At 33.2% G+C, this 18,377-nt stretch overlaps 5 protein-coding genes across 5 annotated transcripts; 4 read left to right on the top strand and 1 right to left on the bottom strand.

Moving 5' to 3' along the window:
- Positions 1 to 1,057: 1,057 nt before the first annotated feature.
- LOC147924312 (uncharacterized) lies at positions 1,058 to 2,251 on the bottom strand. Its single transcript, XM_087494344.1, has one exon. It carries the CDS (start codon positions 2,249 to 2,251, stop codon positions 1,058 to 1,060), a length of 1,194 nt encoding a protein of 397 aa, XP_087350470.1.
- Positions 2,252 to 3,858: 1,607 nt separating this feature from the next.
- On the top strand, positions 3,859 to 6,597 carry LOC147924311 (uncharacterized). The gene is made up of 2 exons (XM_087496714.1): positions 3,859 to 6,094; positions 6,580 to 6,597. Exons 1-2 carry the CDS (start codon positions 4,199 to 4,201, stop codon positions 6,595 to 6,597), a joined length of 1,914 nt encoding a protein of 637 aa, XP_087352840.1. The 5' UTR covers positions 3,859 to 4,198.
- A 1,793-nt stretch (positions 6,598 to 8,390) lies between these two features.
- LOC147924310 (uncharacterized) lies at positions 8,391 to 9,584 on the top strand. Its single transcript, XM_087494285.1, has one exon. The coding sequence runs from the start codon at positions 8,391 to 8,393 to the stop codon at positions 9,582 to 9,584; it is 1,194 nt and encodes a 397-aa protein (XP_087350411.1).
- Positions 9,585 to 11,231: 1,647 nt separating this feature from the next.
- Positions 11,232 to 14,072, top strand: LOC147924309 (uncharacterized). The gene is made up of 2 exons (XM_087496713.1): positions 11,232 to 13,460; positions 14,062 to 14,072. The coding sequence occupies exons 1-2, from the start codon at positions 11,732 to 11,734 to the stop codon at positions 14,070 to 14,072; spliced, it is 1,740 nt and encodes a 579-aa protein (XP_087352839.1). The 5' UTR covers positions 11,232 to 11,731.
- A 1,851-nt stretch (positions 14,073 to 15,923) lies between these two features.
- LOC147924308 (uncharacterized) lies at positions 15,924 to 17,117 on the top strand. Its single transcript, XM_087496712.1, has one exon. The coding sequence runs from the start codon at positions 15,924 to 15,926 to the stop codon at positions 17,115 to 17,117; it is 1,194 nt and encodes a 397-aa protein (XP_087352838.1).
- The last annotated feature ends 1,260 nt before the right edge of the window (positions 17,118 to 18,377 follow it).

Below are 18,377 nucleotides of genomic sequence, written 5' to 3'. Positions count from 1 at the left end.
TTCATTTTCAGGAAATTTAATGGATTTTGTTAATGGTTTGAAGAGAGGTGGTGAGATTGCAGTAAAGGGTGAAGATAACGGCTGAGAGTTTGTTGTTATGTTTTTTTCGTCCTTTTCTAGTTTGTTATCAAGATTATCTATTTGTCGTGAAATAGTATGTAATATTTGACTTTGATAATTATTTTGTTCATATACTATCTTAATGTCTGCCATATATATTGAATCTTTATCATCTCGGTTTGCCCCGGTTCTAAAAGGTGTAGCGATTACTTGTCTTTGGGGAGTGTGAATTTTGATGTCTTTCAAAGGTGGATGAACTGATTTGTGTATTTCTCCGTTTGTCGTGAAAAACATATATCATACTATAAGCCGAAATTCTTTTGGCTCTGATACCATACGTTCTTTAACAAAACCCAGGATAAAATATATAGATTATTTTTTCTAGATTGTAATATAACTAGAGTAAAACCAGTGTATAAATAAGCAAATTAACTTAAAATATAGATAAGAGGGATGATTAAACTTACTTTATTTAAACTTGGTTAAAATACAAGAGTAAAGATACAAACTTTGAAAACAAACTTATGAAAATTGGAGAGTAGGATGTATAGGGAATTTGTGAATGATCGCTAAAAACACTCTGCCCTCTCCTATTCCTCTCACTTCCTTATTTATACAAAGCTGTGTGAAGTTGCGTAAGTTGTTGTCGACGTGTCCTATTTTTGACATTGCGAGAGATGAGTAATCCTTTGTTGATTGAAGTCTTTGTCTTGTTATAATACTGAAGTCTTCATTTCTTGGTCTTGAAGTCTTGTATTGATAGTTGAGCTGTTGCATAATTGTCTTTTTGTCTTCATCTTGTCTTGAAAATTGGAGTGTTGATGGAGTCGGTGGAAGAGGTAGCTTCTACAAAACTATATACTGAATATATATGTATTTATATTACAAGCACATAACTTAAAGATATAATAAAAGAGCTCTACCATGATACTTTCACGTTTTTTTTTTTTTTTTTTTTTTTTTTTTTTTTTTTTTTTTTTTTTTTTTTTTTTTTTTTTTAGAATGGATCGTCGTCTTGCGTATTGTTGTCTTGTGTTATATCATCTTCGTCGTCTGAGGAGGATATTTGCATAGCTATTGTCTCGAGGAGTTTCTTGAGTTTTTCTTTGCCTTTACTTTTCTTGGATCCGGAGGACGAAGTTGTTGATTCTGTAGGACTTGGTGGTTTGTGTGGCGAATTTTTTGTTTGAATAGGTGGTAATGCTCGGGATACTGTAGCTATGGATTGCTTTATTTGTTGATGTGTCTGGATCCATTTCTCCAAGTTGGATAAAGAGCAGCGGTCGAGGTTATATTTGTCCCACCATTTGATTCTGAATTCGCGGACTAGTGAATATGGCATCTCTGGTAAGAAGGGTAGAAGGTTGTAGTGCCAAGATAGTATCCAGGGTATTCCCATATCTATGTGGAAGGCTATCTTTGGTAAAGGGCCGATGAGTTGGTGTTTTTCGTGTTTAGTGTAGTAGGGTAGTGAAACCTTGGGTATTTGGGGTGGATATATGTCATCGGTTGGGCCAAACCAGTACCACCATTCGTAGAACCATCCTGGTATTGTCTTGGGGCAATGAAAGTCAAAGGAAAGGAACCAGGAGTGATCATAGGTTCGTAAGTAAAGGGTGTGGAAAAAGGCCTTCTGGTAATCTATGTAGGTAAATCTTGGAATATGGAACCCCGGGATGGAGAATTCTTTTGCGGTGTGCAGGTTTATGAATCCGAGATCTTGGGGATTGCATACTTTGAGGATTTTGCAGGTGGAGTAGGAAATAAGGTTTGGGTCATTCTTGTCGGTATGGTGGGTTATTTCTACTGATTTGGTGTCTACGAGAATGAATTCGTAGAATGTGCGGTTTTTGGTAAGGTTATCGGTAAGGTATTGACTTTCTTCGTAAAATATGCGGTTGGTATATTGGGTTAGATCTTTAAGGGATATTGGTTTGGTAAATGAGGTTGTAATAAGGTGTTGGCGTTGTGGTTTAAGGAAGTAGGACGATTTTTGATCTATGGTTTTTTGTGAGGAGGATGGATTAGATATTTTTTGTGGCTGGGGGTTGACGGCTTTTGCGTAGGATAAAGGAGGAAATTCCGCCAAGGCAGAGAATTGGTTGCTAGTGGTTAATTGCTTTCCTTGTAAATGTGGTTGATTCTTGACGTAGTCTGATGCACTCATTGGTTTCTTTTGTGTTTCACTCATTTTGGTGATCCTGAGATTTTCCCTGTAAGTACTCCCTTGTTAGAAAATCAGGTAAAGAATTATTTTCCCCTTTTATATATTGTATATCAAAATCAAAAACAGATAAAATAGCTTGCCATCTAGCAAATATTTGTTTAGAGACTAAGTTTTTAACATCCTTTTGTAAAATCTCTTTCGCCGATTTGCAATCGACACGTAGTAAAAACTTTTTGTTTATTAAATCATCTTGAAATTTAGAAATACAGTTTACTATAGATAAAACTTCTTTTTTAACTGTAGAGTAATTCTTTTGTGGTCCAAGCCATACTCCTGAGTGGAAACGAACTATAGACTCTTGGGTTGACTCTGGCATTTTCTGTTTAAGGATCCCCCCGTAACCTATTTCTGATGCATCTGTCTCTACTATCATGAATGCATTGGGGTGTGGGATGACTAGACATGGTAGTGTTATAACCTTTTTCTTGATATCCTGGACTAGACTAGTATGATATATGTTTTTCTTAAAACATCCAAGCCAAACGACGACATGTTTATTATAAACCTAAGCCTAGTGTTAAAAACCAACCTACCAGAACCTTGTCGGGAGCGTTGATAGCGTAGGTGTTCCAGGCCGTAAGACCAGAAGGCAGTGAGTCCGTTGGTAAGCCCATGCGTCTTTCGTCATCGATAAGAGTGGTTAGTTTGCATTTTTAGCATTAGATTAAGTATAATTTAAACATGGCATCTACGGTTAGGAAGTTGTTTAAGTCTAAGCATGCATCATCTTCTACATCTCAAAAAACAATTAATTCAAGAGAAATTATGTCAAAAATCACAACCTTTAATCAAGAAATATCAAAAGATCAACTACCGCATGTTAATCCACAAAATATATATCAAATAGGAACTTTTGATTTTAGAACTGCATATTCAATTAAAGAACATGAACAAACTTTATCATTACAAAATGAATTTGAAGAAATTAAACTACTTTCTTCTATGGCTTTAGAAAACTATAAAAGAAAAAACTTTAATTATATTCATTTTGGCCTAATACAATTAGCAATCAAACCTTTATCTAGAACAGGGATTGATTCCCCAATACTCATGTTATTAAGAGATAAAACACTTTTAAAATTTGAAGACTCCTTATTAGGGGCAGTACAATCAAATTTATGCAACGGAGCTATATATTTTAATTGTGCACCAAATTTTCAAGTAAGCTTACATGACCCTACAATATTTAATACTTTAGTTTTAAACGTACACTTGCCTGAAATTAAATTTCAGCAAGAAAGACATGGCTATTTGTTGTTGTATCGTATTTACTTTAAGCAATCTACATCTGAGTTCAACCCACGATGTTTATTGCAAGATGATAAAGGCGAAACAACAATATTGGCTGCACATGGTAAAGACACACCAACCTCTACATATACACCTAAACAATTAAAATGGACAGAAATTACAATTCCTGATCAATGGAAAATTAATATTACTCAACCACCAAGAAATTTTGAACAAAGAACTATTACGAGTATAACAGAACAATATGATGGAAAAATATTATTAAACTTCGGTTCTTTCAGAGATCTACCATCATTAAAATTTAGTTCATTCCACCCACGTTCATCTTTCTCTGAGTACAGAACTGGCCAAGCTAGCACTGAATCAGAGGAAAGTGTAGAACAAATTTTAACAAAAAGCCAAGGGAAAAAACCTATTATTTTTCAAGCACCAATAGCTGAACCAGTTCAACAGTCAGAAGTGGGATCGTCTAACTTTCCTACTTCCCCAACAACTTCAGATTTTAAATCAATAAATGTTATCATAAAAACATTTACAATAGACAAAGATTACCTTAAAGAAGAATTCTTATCAGATAAAAACAAGGATAAAAGAAAATGGTACTTTCAAGCTTTTAATAAAGAAAAACTTACAACTTTTAGAGAAATATGGTATAACTACATGGAAAATATAGAAGTAAATATTCCATTTTTCACATGGTTTGAAACATATGCTTTAGAAAATAACATATGCTACCCATATAAAAATGAATCAATAAACACTAGTTCCACATTGTACCACACATGGGAAATGACTAACGGAGAAATACACAAATCAGTTCATCCACCTTTGAAAGACATCAAAATTCACACTCCCCAAAGACAAGTAATCGCTACACCTTTTAGAACCGGGGCAAACCGAGATGATAAAGATTCAATATATATGGCAGACATTAAGATAGTATATGAACAAAATAATTATCAAAGTCAAATATTACATACTATTTCACGACAAATAGATAATCTTGATAACAAACTAGAAAAGGACGAAAAAAACATAACAACAAACTCTCAGCCGTTATCTTCACCCTTTACTGCAATCTCACCACCTCTCTTCAAACCATTAACAAAATCCATTAAATTTCCTGAAAATGAAATTTTAAAATCAATTTCAACTAGACTGGATAGACTAGATAAAGCCAAGGGGATAAATAATATTGACGAAAACATTCGATCTGAAACCGATATAGAAATAAATAGAATAAAAAGAAACTTTCAACCATCCAAAAAACCATATTATCCAAGGCACTCACCACCCGACTTATTATTTGAAGAACATCATAAATTTCCCTCAACGAACTTTTACAACGGAGAAGGCATATATGAATGGAATATAGATGGTAGATCCGAATATGAAATGATGAATTTATTTCAAGAAATGGGGATGGCAACCCTATCCTATAAAGCTAAAGGAATGTCAGACCACCAAGCATGTGTCATGCTAATCTCGGGCTTCAATGGAGCCCTGAAATTTTGGTGGGATAATGCTTTAGGCGTAGAAACTCAAAATTCTATTCTAAACCATACTGAAACTAGAAGAGTAGAAGGAGAAGATGGTTTTTATGAAGAAGACCAAGTTCAAAATGCTGTAGAAGTATTACTCCACACCATGACCATGCACTTTGTAGGAAACCCTTCGGAAGAACTAACAAGTAAAAAACTTATTTTAACAAATCTTAGATGTCCAACACTAGGGGACTTTAAATGGTATAAAGATATATTTGTAACCAACATATTTCAAAGACACGACTGCAACCAACCCTTCTGGAAAGAACGGTTCATCGCAGGATTACCATCATTTTTCGCAGAACGATTAATTAATAAACTAAAAGATTATTCTGGAGGACAACCAATCCCATGGGATACCATAACCTATGGTCAATTGTTTGCCTTTATTAAAAAGGAAGGTCTACAAATATGTCAAGAACACAAAGATAAAAAGCAAAGTAACAAATTTAAATTTGCAGAAACTATGGGTTCATTTTGTGAACAATATGGTTACAATCGTCTCACTCCACCTTCTAGAGAAAGAAGAAAACTACGCAAACAAAATAAAACTTTTTATCCACAACCTTATAATAAAAGTAAAAGATTTACAAAGAAATTTTTTAACTCATACTATACAAAAAACAAAAATCCCAGAGAACCATCTAAAAAAGAAAGAATTATATGCTGGAACTGTAAACGGCCAGGACATAAATCTACAGATTGTAAAATGAAAAGAAAAATCAATGAAATATTTCACGATCAACAAGACATTAAAGAAAAATTAGAAAAATTACTTCTTTCAGAAACTGAAAATTCAGAAGAACTCAGTAGCGACCCTTCTCTAGACATAATAGAAGATGAAAGTGATACATCCTCTCAAAATTCTGAAAATATCTCAGATGGCATATGCAATTGTAAAACAATAAACGTAATTACAAAAGACATTGACAAACAATTTTTAATAGATATTATAGATAAAATAGATGATCACGAAACCAAAAAGGAATATTTATTAAAATTAAAAGATTTAGTGCAACGAGAAAATCAATTATTAACTCCACAACCTTTTAGTCTTAACAAAATAATAGAAAAATATCCCTCTCCAACACTTTTTAAACAAGTAACCACTGGTGAATTACAAGGAGAAGTTAAAAATTTAAAAACACAAATAAAAGAATTACAACAAATAGTTCACCAACATCAACTTCATCAATTGCAAGTAGACGCTAGATTAGCCCTTATAGAACCAAAAGTCCATGAATCTCCACCCACAACAATGGACAAACCCTCCACAAGCAACCCTGAAAACCATAAACAAACAAAAGAAGAAGAAGAATATATCCAGATAATAAACAAAATAAACTATCAAAAATGGTATACAAAAATCACAATACACATAGGGTATGATTTTAAACTAGAAACAATAGCACTTCTAGATACAGGAGCTGACTATAATTGTATTAGAGAAGGAATAGTTCCTACAAAATTCTATGAAAAAACATATGAAAAACTTAGTGGTGCAAACGGAAGTAGTTTGAAGGTCAACTACAAATTACCTAAAGCAAAAATCTGTAACAAAAATTATTGTTTTAAAACTCAATTTATCCTTGTAAAAAACTTAAGCCAAGAAGTTATACTAGGAACACCATTTTTTACACAAATTTATCCGTTTAAAGTTACAGAACTAGGGATTACCACAAAAATTGTAGGAGAGAAAATAATGTTTGAATTTCTATCCCCAATGAAAACAAAAGAAATCTTAGCCTTACAAAATTCAACAATAGAAAAATCTATAAATTTAATAGACGGGAAACAAAAACATATACAATATTTACAACAAGAAATAAAATACCAACATATAGAACAACAACTAAGTGATCCACAAGTGACAAATAAAATAAAAACTTTAGAAGTTGAACTACTACACCAAATATGTTCTGAACTCCCAAATGCCTTTTGGGAAAGAAAAAAACATATTGTTGAAATACCCTACGAAAAAGATTTTAACGAAAAAAATATTCCAACTAAAGCTAGACCTATTCAAATGAATCAAGAACTTTTAGAATATTGCAAAAAAGAAATACAAGAATTACTAGATAAGAACTTAATAAGAAAATCTAAATCTCCTTGGAGTTGTTCAGCATTTTATGTTAACAACCAAGCTGAAAAAGAAAGAGGAGTACCACGCTTAGTAATCAACTATAAACCCTTAAACAATGTAATACAATGGATAAGATACCCAATACCAAACAAAAGAGATCTATTAAAACGATTATATGACGCCTGTATATTCTCTAAATTTGACATGAAAAGTGGATTTTGGCAAATACAAATTGCCGAGAAGGATAAATATAAAACAGCATTCACAGTGCCTTTTGGGCATTACGAATGGAATGTTATGCCTTTCGGTTTAAAAAACGCACCATCCGAATTTCAAAATATAATGAACGAAATATTTAACCCTTACTCCACCTTCTCTATTGTATACATAGATGATGTGTTAATATATTCAAAATCCATCGACCAACACTTTAAACATCTATACACCTTTTTAAACATTGTTAAAAAGCATGGACTAGTAGTATCCGCAAAAAAGATGCAAATATTTCAAACAAAAATACGTTTTCTAGGCCACAACATATATCAAGGTACTATAACACCTATATCTAGATCTATAGAATTTGCAAATAAATTTCCAGATGAAATAAAAGAAAAATCACAATTACAAAGATTTTTAGGTTGCCTAAACTACATATCTGATTTTCTACCTAATCTACGAAAAACTATTCAACCATTGTTTCAAAGATTACAAAAGAACCCCATACCATGGTCAAGTCTGCATACTAGTCTAGTCCAGGATATCAAGAAAAAGGTTATAACACTACCATGTCTAGTCATCCCACACCCCAATGCATTCATGATAGTAGAGACAGATGCATCAGAAATAGGTTACGGGGGGATCCTTAAACAGAAAATGCCAGAGTCAACCCAAGAGTCTATAGTTCGTTTCCACTCAGGAGTATGGCTTGGACCACAAAAGAATTACTCTACAGTTAAAAAAGAAGTTTTATCTATAGTAAACTGTATTTCTAAATTTCAAGATGATTTAATAAACAAAAAGTTTTTACTACGTGTCGATTGCAAATCGGCGAAAGAGATTTTACAAAAGGATGTTAAAAACTTAGTCTCTAAACAAATATTTGCTAGATGGCAAGCTATTTTATCTGTTTTTGATTTTGATATACAATATATAAAAGGGGAAAATAATTCTTTACCTGATTTTCTAACAAGGGAGTACTTACAGGGAAAATCTCAGGATCACCAAAATGAGTGAAACACAAAAGAAACCAATGAGTGCATCAGACTACGTCAAGAATCAACCACATTTACAAGGAAAGCAATTAACCACTAGCAACCAATTCTCTGCCTTGGCGGAATTTCCTCCTTTATCCTACGCAAAAGCCGTCAACCCCCAGCCACAAAAAATATCCAATCCATCCTCCTCACAAAAAACCATAGATCAAAAATCGTCCTACTTCCTTAAACCACAACGCCAACACCTTATTACAACCTCATTTACCAAACCAATATCCCTTAAAGATCTAACCCAATATACCAACCGCATATTTTACGAAGAAAGTCAATACCTTACCGATAACCTTACCAAAAACCGCACATTCTACGAATTCATTCTCGTAGACACCAAATCAGTAGAAATAACCCACCATACCGACAAGAATGACCCAAACCTTATTTCCTACTCCACCTGCAAAATCCTCAAAGTATGCAATCCCCAAGATCTCGGATTCATAAACCTGCACACCGCAAAAGAATTCTCCATCCCGGGGTTCCATATTCCAAGATTTACCTACATAGATTACCAGAAGGCCTTTTTCCACACCCTTTACTTAAGAACCTATGATCACTCCTGGTTCCTTTCCTTTGACTTTCATTGCCCCAAGACAATACCAGGATGGTTCTACGAATGGTGGTACTGGTTTGGCCCAACCGATGACATATATCCACCCCAAATACCCAAGGTTTCACTACCCTACTACACTAAACACGAAAAACACCAACTCATCGGCCCTTTACCAAAGATAGCCTTCCACATAGATATGGGAATACCCTGGATACTATCTTGGCACTACAACCTTCTACCCTTCTTACCAGAGATGCCATATTCACTAGTCCGCGAATTCAGAATCAAATGGTGGGACAAATATAACCTCGACCGCTGCTCTTTATCCAACTTGGAGAAATGGATCCAGACACATCAACAAATAAAGCAATCCATAGCTACAGTATCCCGAGCATTACCACCTATTCAAACAAAAAATTCGCCACACAAACCACCAAGTCCTACAGAATCAACAACTTCGTCCTCCGGATCCAAGAAAAGTAAAGGCAAAGAAAAACTCAAGAAACTCCTCGAGACAATAGCTATGCAAATATCCTCCTCAGACGACGAAGATGATATAACACAAGACAACAATACGCAAGACGACGATCCATTCTAAAAAAAAAAAAAAAAAAAAAAAAAAAAAAAAAAAAAAAAAAAAAAAAACGTGAAAGTATCATGGTAGAGCTCTTTTATTATATCTTTAAGTTATGTGCTTGTAATATAAATACATATATATTCAGTATATAGTTTTGTAGAAGCTACCTCTTCCACCGACTCCATCAACACTCCAATTTTCAAGACAAGATGAAGACAAAAAGACAATTATGCAACAGCTCAACTATCAATACAAGACTTCAAGACCAAGAAATGAAGACTTCAGTATTATAACAAGACAAAGACTTCAATCAACAAAGGATTACTCATCTCTCGCAATGTCAAAAATAGGACACGTCGACAACAACTTACGCAACTTCACACAGCTTTGTATAAATAAGGAAGTGAGAGGAATAGGAGAGGGCAGAGTGTTTTTAGCGATCATTCACAAATTCCCTATACATCCTACTCTCCAATTTTCATAAGTTTGTTTTCAAAGTTTGTATCTTTACTCTTGTATTTTAACCAAGTTTAAATAAAGTAAGTTTAATCATCCCTCTTATCTATATTTTAAGTTAATTTGCTTATTTATACACTGGTTTTACTCTAGTTATATTACAATCTAGAAAAAATAATCTATATATTTTATCCTGGGTTTTGTTAAAGAACGTATGGTATCAGAGCCAAAAGAATTTCGGCTTATAGTATGATATATGTTTTTCTTAAAACATCCAAGCCAAACGACGACATGTTTATTATAAACCTAAGCCTAGTGTTAAAAACCAACCTACCAGAACCTTGTCGGGAGCGTTGATAGCGTAGGTGTTCCAGGCCGTAAGACCAGAAGGCAGTGAGTCCGTTGGTAAGCCCATGCGTCTTTCGTCATCGATAAGAGTGGTTAGTTTGCATTTTTAGCATTAGATTAAGTATAATTTAAACATGGCATCTACGGTTAGGAAGTTGTTTAAGTCTAAGCATGCATCATCTTCTACATCTCAAAAAACAATTAATTCAAGAGAAATTATGTGAAAAATCACAACCTTTAATCAAGAAATATCAAAAGATCAACTACCGCATGTTAATCCACAAAATATATATCAAATAGGAACTTTTGATTTTAGAACTGCATATTCAATTAAAGAACATGAACAAACTTTATCATTACAAAATGAATTTGAAGAAATTAAACTACTTTCTTCTATGGCTTTAGAAAACTATAAAAGAAAAAACTTTAATTATATTCATTTTGGCCTAATACAATTAGCAATCAAACCTTTATCTAGAACAGGGATTGATTCCCCAATACTCATGTTATTAAGAGATAAAACACTTTTAAAATTTGAAGACTCCTTATTAGGGGCAGTACAATCAAATTTATGCAACGGAGCTATATATTTTAATTGTGCACCAAATTTTCAAGTAAGCTTACATGACCCTACAATATTTAATACTTTAGTTTTAAACGTACACTTGCCTGAAATTAAATTTCAGCAAGAAAGACATGGCTATTTGTTGTTGTATCGTATTTACTTTAAGCAATCTACATCTGAGTTCAACCCACGATGTTTATTGCAAGATGATAAAGGCGAAACAACAATATTGGCTGCACATGGTAAAGACACACCAACCTCTACATATACACCTAAACAATTAAAATGGACAGAAATTACAATTCCTGATCAATGGAAAATTAATATTACTCAACCACCAAGAAATTTTGAACAAAGAACTATTACGAGTATAACAGAACAATATGATGGAAAAATATTATTAAACTTCGGTTCTTTCAGAGATCCACCATCATTAAAATTTAGTTCATTCCACCCACGTTCATCTTTCTCTGAGTACAGAACTGGCCAAGCTAGCACTGAATCAGAGGAAAGTGTAGAACAAATTTTAACAAAAAGCCAAGGGAAAAAACCTATTATTTTTCAAGCACCAATAGCTGAACCAGTTCAACAGTCAGAAGTGGGATCGTCTAACTTTCCTACTTCCCCAACAACTTCAGATTTTAAATCAATAAATGTTATCATAAAAACATTTACAATAGACAAAGATTACCTTAAAGAAGAATTCTTATCAGATAAAAACAAGGATAAAAGAAAATGGTACTTTCAAGCTTTTAATAAAGAAAAACTTACAACTTTTAGAGAAATATGGTATAACTACATGGAAAATATAGAAGTAAATATTCCATTTTTCACATGGTTTGAAACATATGCTTTAGAAAATAACATATGCTACCCATATAAAAATGAATCAATAAACACTAGTTCCACATTGTACCACACATGGGAAATGACTAACGGAGAAATACACAAATCAGTTCATCCACCTTTGAAAGACATCAAAATTCACACTCCCCAAAGACAAGTAATCGCTACACCTTTTAGAACCGGGGCAAACCGAGATGATAAAGATTCAATATATATGGCAGACATTAAGATAGTATATGAACAAAATAATTATCAAAGTCAAATATTACATACTATTTCACGACAAATAGATAATCTTGATAACAAACTAGAAAAGGACGAAAAAAACATAACAACAAACTCTCAGCCGTTATCTTCACCCTTTACTGCAATCTCACCACCTCTCTTCAAACCATTAACAAAATCCATTAAATTTCCTGAAAATGAAATTTTAAAATCAATTTCAACTAGACTGGATAGACTAGATAAAGCCAAGGGGATAAATAATATTGACGAAAACATTCGATCTGAAACCGATATAGAAATAAATAGAATAAAAAGAAACTTTCAACCATCCAAAAAACCATATTATCCAAGGCACTCACCACCCGACTTATTATTTGAAGAACATCATAAATTTCCCTCAACGAACTTTTACAACGGAGAAGGCATATATGAATGGAATATAGATGGTAGATCCGAATATGAAATGATGAATTTATTTCAAGAAATGGGGATGGCAACCCTATCCTATAAAGCTAAAGGAATGTCAGACCACCAAGCATGTGTCATGCTAATCTCGGGCTTCAATGGAGCCCTGAAATTTTGGTGGGATAATGCTTTAGGCGTAGAAACTCAAAATTCTATTCTAAACCATACTGAAACTAGAAGAGTAGAAGGAGAAGATGGTTTTTATGAAGAAGACCAAGTTCAAAATGCTGTAGAAGTATTACTCCACACCATGACCATGCACTTTGTAGGAAACCCTTCGGAAGAACTAACAAGTAAAAAACTTATTTTAACAAATCTTAGATGTCCAACACTAGGGGACTTTAAATGGTATAAAGATATATTTGTAACCAACATATTTCAAAGACACGACTGCAACCAACCCTTCTGGAAAGAACGGTTCATCGCAGGATTACCATCATTTTTCGCAGAACGATTAATTAATAAACTAAAAGATTATTCTGGAGGACAACCAATCCCATGGGATACCATAACCTATGGTCAATTGTTTGCCTTTATTAAAAAGGAAGGTCTACAAATATGTCAAGAACACAAAGATAAAAAGCAAAGTAACAAATTTAAATTTGCAGAAACTATGGGTTCATTTTGTGAACAATATGGTTACAATCGTCTCACTCCACCTTCTAGAGAAAGAAGAAAACTACGCAAACAAAATAAAACTTTTTATCCACAACCTTATAATAAAAGTAAAAGATTTACAAAGAAATTTTTTAACTCATACTATACAAAAAACAAAAATCCCAGAGAACCATCTAAAAAAGAAAGAATTATATGCTGGAACTGTAAACGGCCAGGACATAAATCTACAGATTGTAAAATGAAAAGAAAAATCAATGAAATATTTCACGATCAACAAGACATTAAAGAAAAATTAGAAAAATTACTTCTTTCAGAAACAGAAAATTCAGAAGAACTCAGTAGCGACCCTTCTCTAGACATAATAGAAGATGAAAGTGATACATCCTCTCAAAATTCTGAAAATATCTCAGATGGCATATGCAATTGTAAAACAATAAACGTAATTACAAAAGACATTGACAAACAATTTTTAATAGATATTATAGATAAAATAGATGATCACGAAACCAAAAAGGAATATTTATTAAAATTAAAAGATTTAGTGCAACGAGAAAATCAATTATTAACTCCACAACCTTTTAGTCTTAACAAAATAATAGAAAAATATCCCTCTCCAACACTTTTTAAACAAGTAACCACTGGTGAATTACAAGGAGAAGTTAAAAATTTAAAAACACAAATAAAAGAATTACAACAAATAGTTCACCAACATCAACTTCATCAATTGCAAGTAGACGCTAGATTAGCCCTTATAGAACCAAAAGTCCATGAATCTCCACCCACAACAATGGACAAACCCTCCACAAGCAACCCTGAAAACCATAAACAAACAAAAGAAGAAGAAGAATATATCCAGATAATAAACAAAATAAACTATCAAAAATGGTATACAAAAATCACAATACACATAGGGTATGATTTTAAACTAGAAACAATAGCACTTCTAGATACAGGAGCTGACTATAATTGTATTAGAGAAGGAATAGTTCCTACAAAATTCTATGAAAAAACATATGAAAAACTTAGTGGTGCAAACGGAAGTAGTTTGAAGGTCAACTACAAATTACCTAAAGCAAAAATCTGTAACAAAAATTATTGTTTTAAAACTCAATTTATCCTTGTAAAAAACTTAAGCCAAGAAGTTATACTAGGAACACCATTTTTTACACAAATTTATCCGTTTAAAGTTACAGAACTAGGGATTACCACAAAAATTGTAGGAGAGAAAATAATGTTTGAATTTCTATCCCCAATGAAAACAAAAGAAATCTTAGCCTTACAAAATTCAACAATAGAAAAATCTATAAATTTAATAGACGGGAAACAAAAACATATACAATATTTACAACAAGAAATAAAATACCAACATATAGAACAACAACTAAGTGATCCACAAGTGACAAATAAAATAAAAACTTTAGAAGTTGAACTACTACACCAAATATGTTCTGAACTCCCAAATGCCTTTTGGGAAAGAAAAAAACATATTGTTGAAATACCCTACGAAAAAGATTTTAACGAAAAAAATATTCCAACTAAAGCTAGACCTATTCAAATGAATCAAGAACTTTTAGAATATTGCAAAAAAGAAATACAAGAATTACTAGATAAGAACTTAATAAGAAAATCTAAATCTCCTTGGAGTTGTTCAGCATTTTATGTTAACAACCAAGCTGAAAAAGAAAGAGGAGTACCACGCTTAGTAATCAACTATAAACCCTTAAACAATGTAATACAATGGATAAGATACCCAATACCAAACAAAAGAGATCTATTAAAACGATTATATGACGCCTGTATATTCTCTAAATTTGACATGAAAAGTGGATTTTGGCAAATACAAATTGCCGAGAAGGATAAATATAAAACAGCATTCACAGTGCCTTTTGGGCATTACGAATGGAATGTTATGCCTTTCGGTTTAAAAAACGCACCATCCGAATTTCAAAATATAATGAACGAAATATTTAACCCTTACTCCACCTTCTCTATTGTATACATAGATGATGTGTTAATATATTCAAAATCCATCGACCAACACTTTAAACATCTATACACCTTTTTAAACATTGTTAAAAAGCATGGACTAGTAGTATCCGCAAAAAAGATGCAAATATTTCAAACAAAAATACGTTTTCTAGGCCACAACATATATCAAGGTACTATAACACCTATATCTAGATCTATAGAATTTGCAAATAAATTTCCAGATGAAATAAAAGAAAAATCACAATTACAAAGATTTTTAGGTTGCCTAAACTACATATCTGATTTTCTACCTAATCTACGAAAAACTATTCAACCATTGTTTCAAAGATTACAAAAGAACCCCATACCATGGTCAAGTCTGCATACTAGTCTAGTCCAGGATATCAAGAAAAAGGTTATAACACTACCATGTCTAGTCATCCCACACCCCAATGCATTCATGATAGTAGAGACAGATGCATCAGAAATAGGTTACGGGGGGATCCTTAAACAGAAAATGCCAGAGTCAACCCAAGAGTCTATAGTTCGTTTCCACTCAGGAGTATGGCTTGGACCACAAAAGAATTACTCTACAGTTAAAAAAGAAGTTTTATCTATAGTAAACTGTATTTCTAAATTTCAAGATGATTTAATAAACAAAAAGTTTTTACTACGTGTTGATTGCAAATCGGCGAAAGAGATTTTACAAAAGGATGTTAAAAACTTAGTCTCTAAACAAATATTTGCTAGATGGCAAGCTATTTTATCTGTTTTTGATTTTGATATACAATATATAAAAGGGGAAAATAATTCTTTACCTGATTTTCTAACAAGGGAGTACTTACAGGGAAAATCTCAGGATCACCAAAATGAGTGAAACACAAAAGAAACCAATGAGTGCATCAGACTACGTCAAGAATCAACCACATTTACAAGGAAAGCAATTAACCACTAGCAACCAATTCTCTGCCTTGGCGGAATTTCCTCCTTTATCCTACGCAAAAGCCGTCAACCCCCAGCCACAAAAAATATCCAATCCATCCTCCTCACAAAAAACCATAGATCAAAAATCGTCCTACTTCCTTAAACCACAACGCCAACACCTTATTACAACCTCATTTACCAAACCAATATCCCTTAAAGATCTAACCCAATATACCAACCGCATATTTTACGAAGAAAGTCAATACCTTACCGATAACCTTACCAAAAACCGCACATTCTACGAATTCATTCTCGTAGACACCAAATCAGTAGAAATAACCCACCATACCGACAAGAATGACCCAAACCTTATTTCCTACTCCACCTGCAAAATCCTCAAAGTATGCAATCCCCAAGATCTCGGATTCATAAACCTGCACACCGCAAAAGAATTCTCCATCCCGGGGTTCCATATTCCAAGATTTACCTACATAGATTACCAGAAGGCCTTTTTCCACACCCTTTACTTACGAACCTATGATCACTCCTGGTTCCTTTCCTTTGACTTTCATTGCCCCAAGACAATACCAGGATGGTTCTACGAATGGTGGTACTGGTTTGGCCCAACCGATGACATATATCCACCCCAAATACCCAAGGTTTCACTACCCTACTACACTAAACACGAAAAACACCAACTCATCGGCCCTTTACCAAAGATAGCCTTCCACATAGATATGGGAATACCCTGGATACTATCTTGGCACTACAACCTTCTACCCTTCTTACCAGAGATGCCATATTCACTAGTCCGCGAATTCAGAATCAAATGGTGGGACAAATATAACCTCGACCGCTGCTCTTTATCCAACTTGGAGAAATGGATCCAGACACATCAACAAATAAAGCAATCCATAGCTACAGTATCCCGAGCATTACCACCTATTCAAACAAAAAATTCGCCACACAAACCACCAAGTCCTACAGAATCAACAACTTCGTCCTCCGGATCCAAGAAAAGTAAAGGCAAAGAAAAACTCAAGAAACTCCTCGAGACAATAGCTATGCAAATATCCTCCTCAGATGACGAAGATGATATAACACAAGACAACAATACGCAAGACGACGATCCATTCTAAAAAAAAAAAAAAAAAAAAAAAAAAAAAAAAAAAAAAAAAAAAAAAAAAAAAAAAACGTGAAAGTATCATGGTAGAGCTCTTTTATTATATCTTTAAGTTATGTGCTTGTAATATAAATACATATATATTCAGTATATAGTTTTGTAGAAGCTACCTCTTCCACCGACTCCATCAACACTCCAATTTTCAAGACAAGATGAAGACAAAAAGACAATTATGCAACAGCTCAACTATCAATACAAGACTTCAAGACCAAGAAATGAAGACTTCAGTATTATAACAAGACAAAGACTTCAATCAACAAAGGATTACTCATCTCTCGCAATGTCAAAAATAGGACACGTCGACAACAACTTACGCAACTTCACACAGCTTTGTATAAATAAGGAAGTGAGAGGAATAGGAGAGGGCAGAGTGTTTTTAGCGATCATTCACAAATTCCCTATACATCCTACTCTCCAATTTTCATAAGTTTGTTTTCAAAGTTTGTATCTTTACTCTTGTATTTTAACCAAGTTTAAATAAAGTAAGTTTAATCATCCCTCTTATCTATATTTTAAGTTAATTTGCTTATTTATACACTGGTTTTACTCTAGTTATATTACAATCTAGAAAAAATAATCTATATATTTTATCCTGGGTTTTGTTAAAGAACGTATGGTATCAGCATACCATGCGTTCTTTAACAAAACCCAGGATAAAATATATTCTTTTGTAAATATGATATATGTTTTTCTTAAAACATCCAAGCCAAACGACGACATGTTTATTATAAACCTAAGCCTAGTGTTAAAAACCAACCTACCAGAACCTTGTCGGGAGCGTTGATAGCGTAGGTGTTCCAGGCCGTAAGACCAGAAGGCAGTGAGTCCGTTGGTAAGCCCATGCGTCTTTCGTCATCGATAAGAGTGGTTAGTTTGCATTTTTAGCATTAGATTAAGTATAATTTAAACATGGCATCTACGGTTAGGAAGTTGTTTAAGTCTAAGCATGCATCATCTTCTACATCTCAAAAAACAATTAATTCAAGAGAAATTATGTCAAAAATCACAACCTTTAATCAAGAAATATCAAAAGATCAACTACCGCATGTTAATCCACAAAATATATATCAAATAGGAACTTTTGATTTTAGAACTGCATATTCAATTAAAGAACATGAACAAACTTTATCATTACAAAATGAATTTGAAGAAATTAAACTACTTTCTTCTATGGCTTTAGAAAACTATAAAAGAAAAAACTTTAATTATATTCATT

This window comes from Camelina sativa, chromosome 17 (assembly GCF_030686135.1).
Source record: "Camelina sativa cultivar CO46 ecotype springtype chromosome 17, ASM3068613v1".
Classification (NCBI taxonomy): Eukaryota; Viridiplantae; Streptophyta; class Magnoliopsida; order Brassicales; family Brassicaceae; genus Camelina; species Camelina sativa.
The sequence above is the reverse complement of the archived record's forward strand: the minus strand, read 5'-3'. Positions and strand labels throughout refer to the sequence as shown.

Excerpts from the sequence above, each read along its gene's own strand:
- LOC147924309 (XM_087496713.1), top strand. The coding sequence starts at position 11,732 with ATGGAAAATATAGAAGTAAATATTCCATTTTTCACATGGTTTGAAACA.
- LOC147924312 (XM_087494344.1), bottom strand. The coding sequence starts at position 2,251 with ATGAGTGAAACACAAAAGAAACCAATGAGTGCATCAGACTACGTCAAG.
- LOC147924310 (XM_087494285.1), top strand. The coding sequence starts at position 8,391 with ATGAGTGAAACACAAAAGAAACCAATGAGTGCATCAGACTACGTCAAG.
- LOC147924311 (XM_087496714.1), top strand. The coding sequence starts at position 4,199 with ATGGAAAATATAGAAGTAAATATTCCATTTTTCACATGGTTTGAAACA.
- LOC147924308 (XM_087496712.1), top strand. The coding sequence starts at position 15,924 with ATGAGTGAAACACAAAAGAAACCAATGAGTGCATCAGACTACGTCAAG.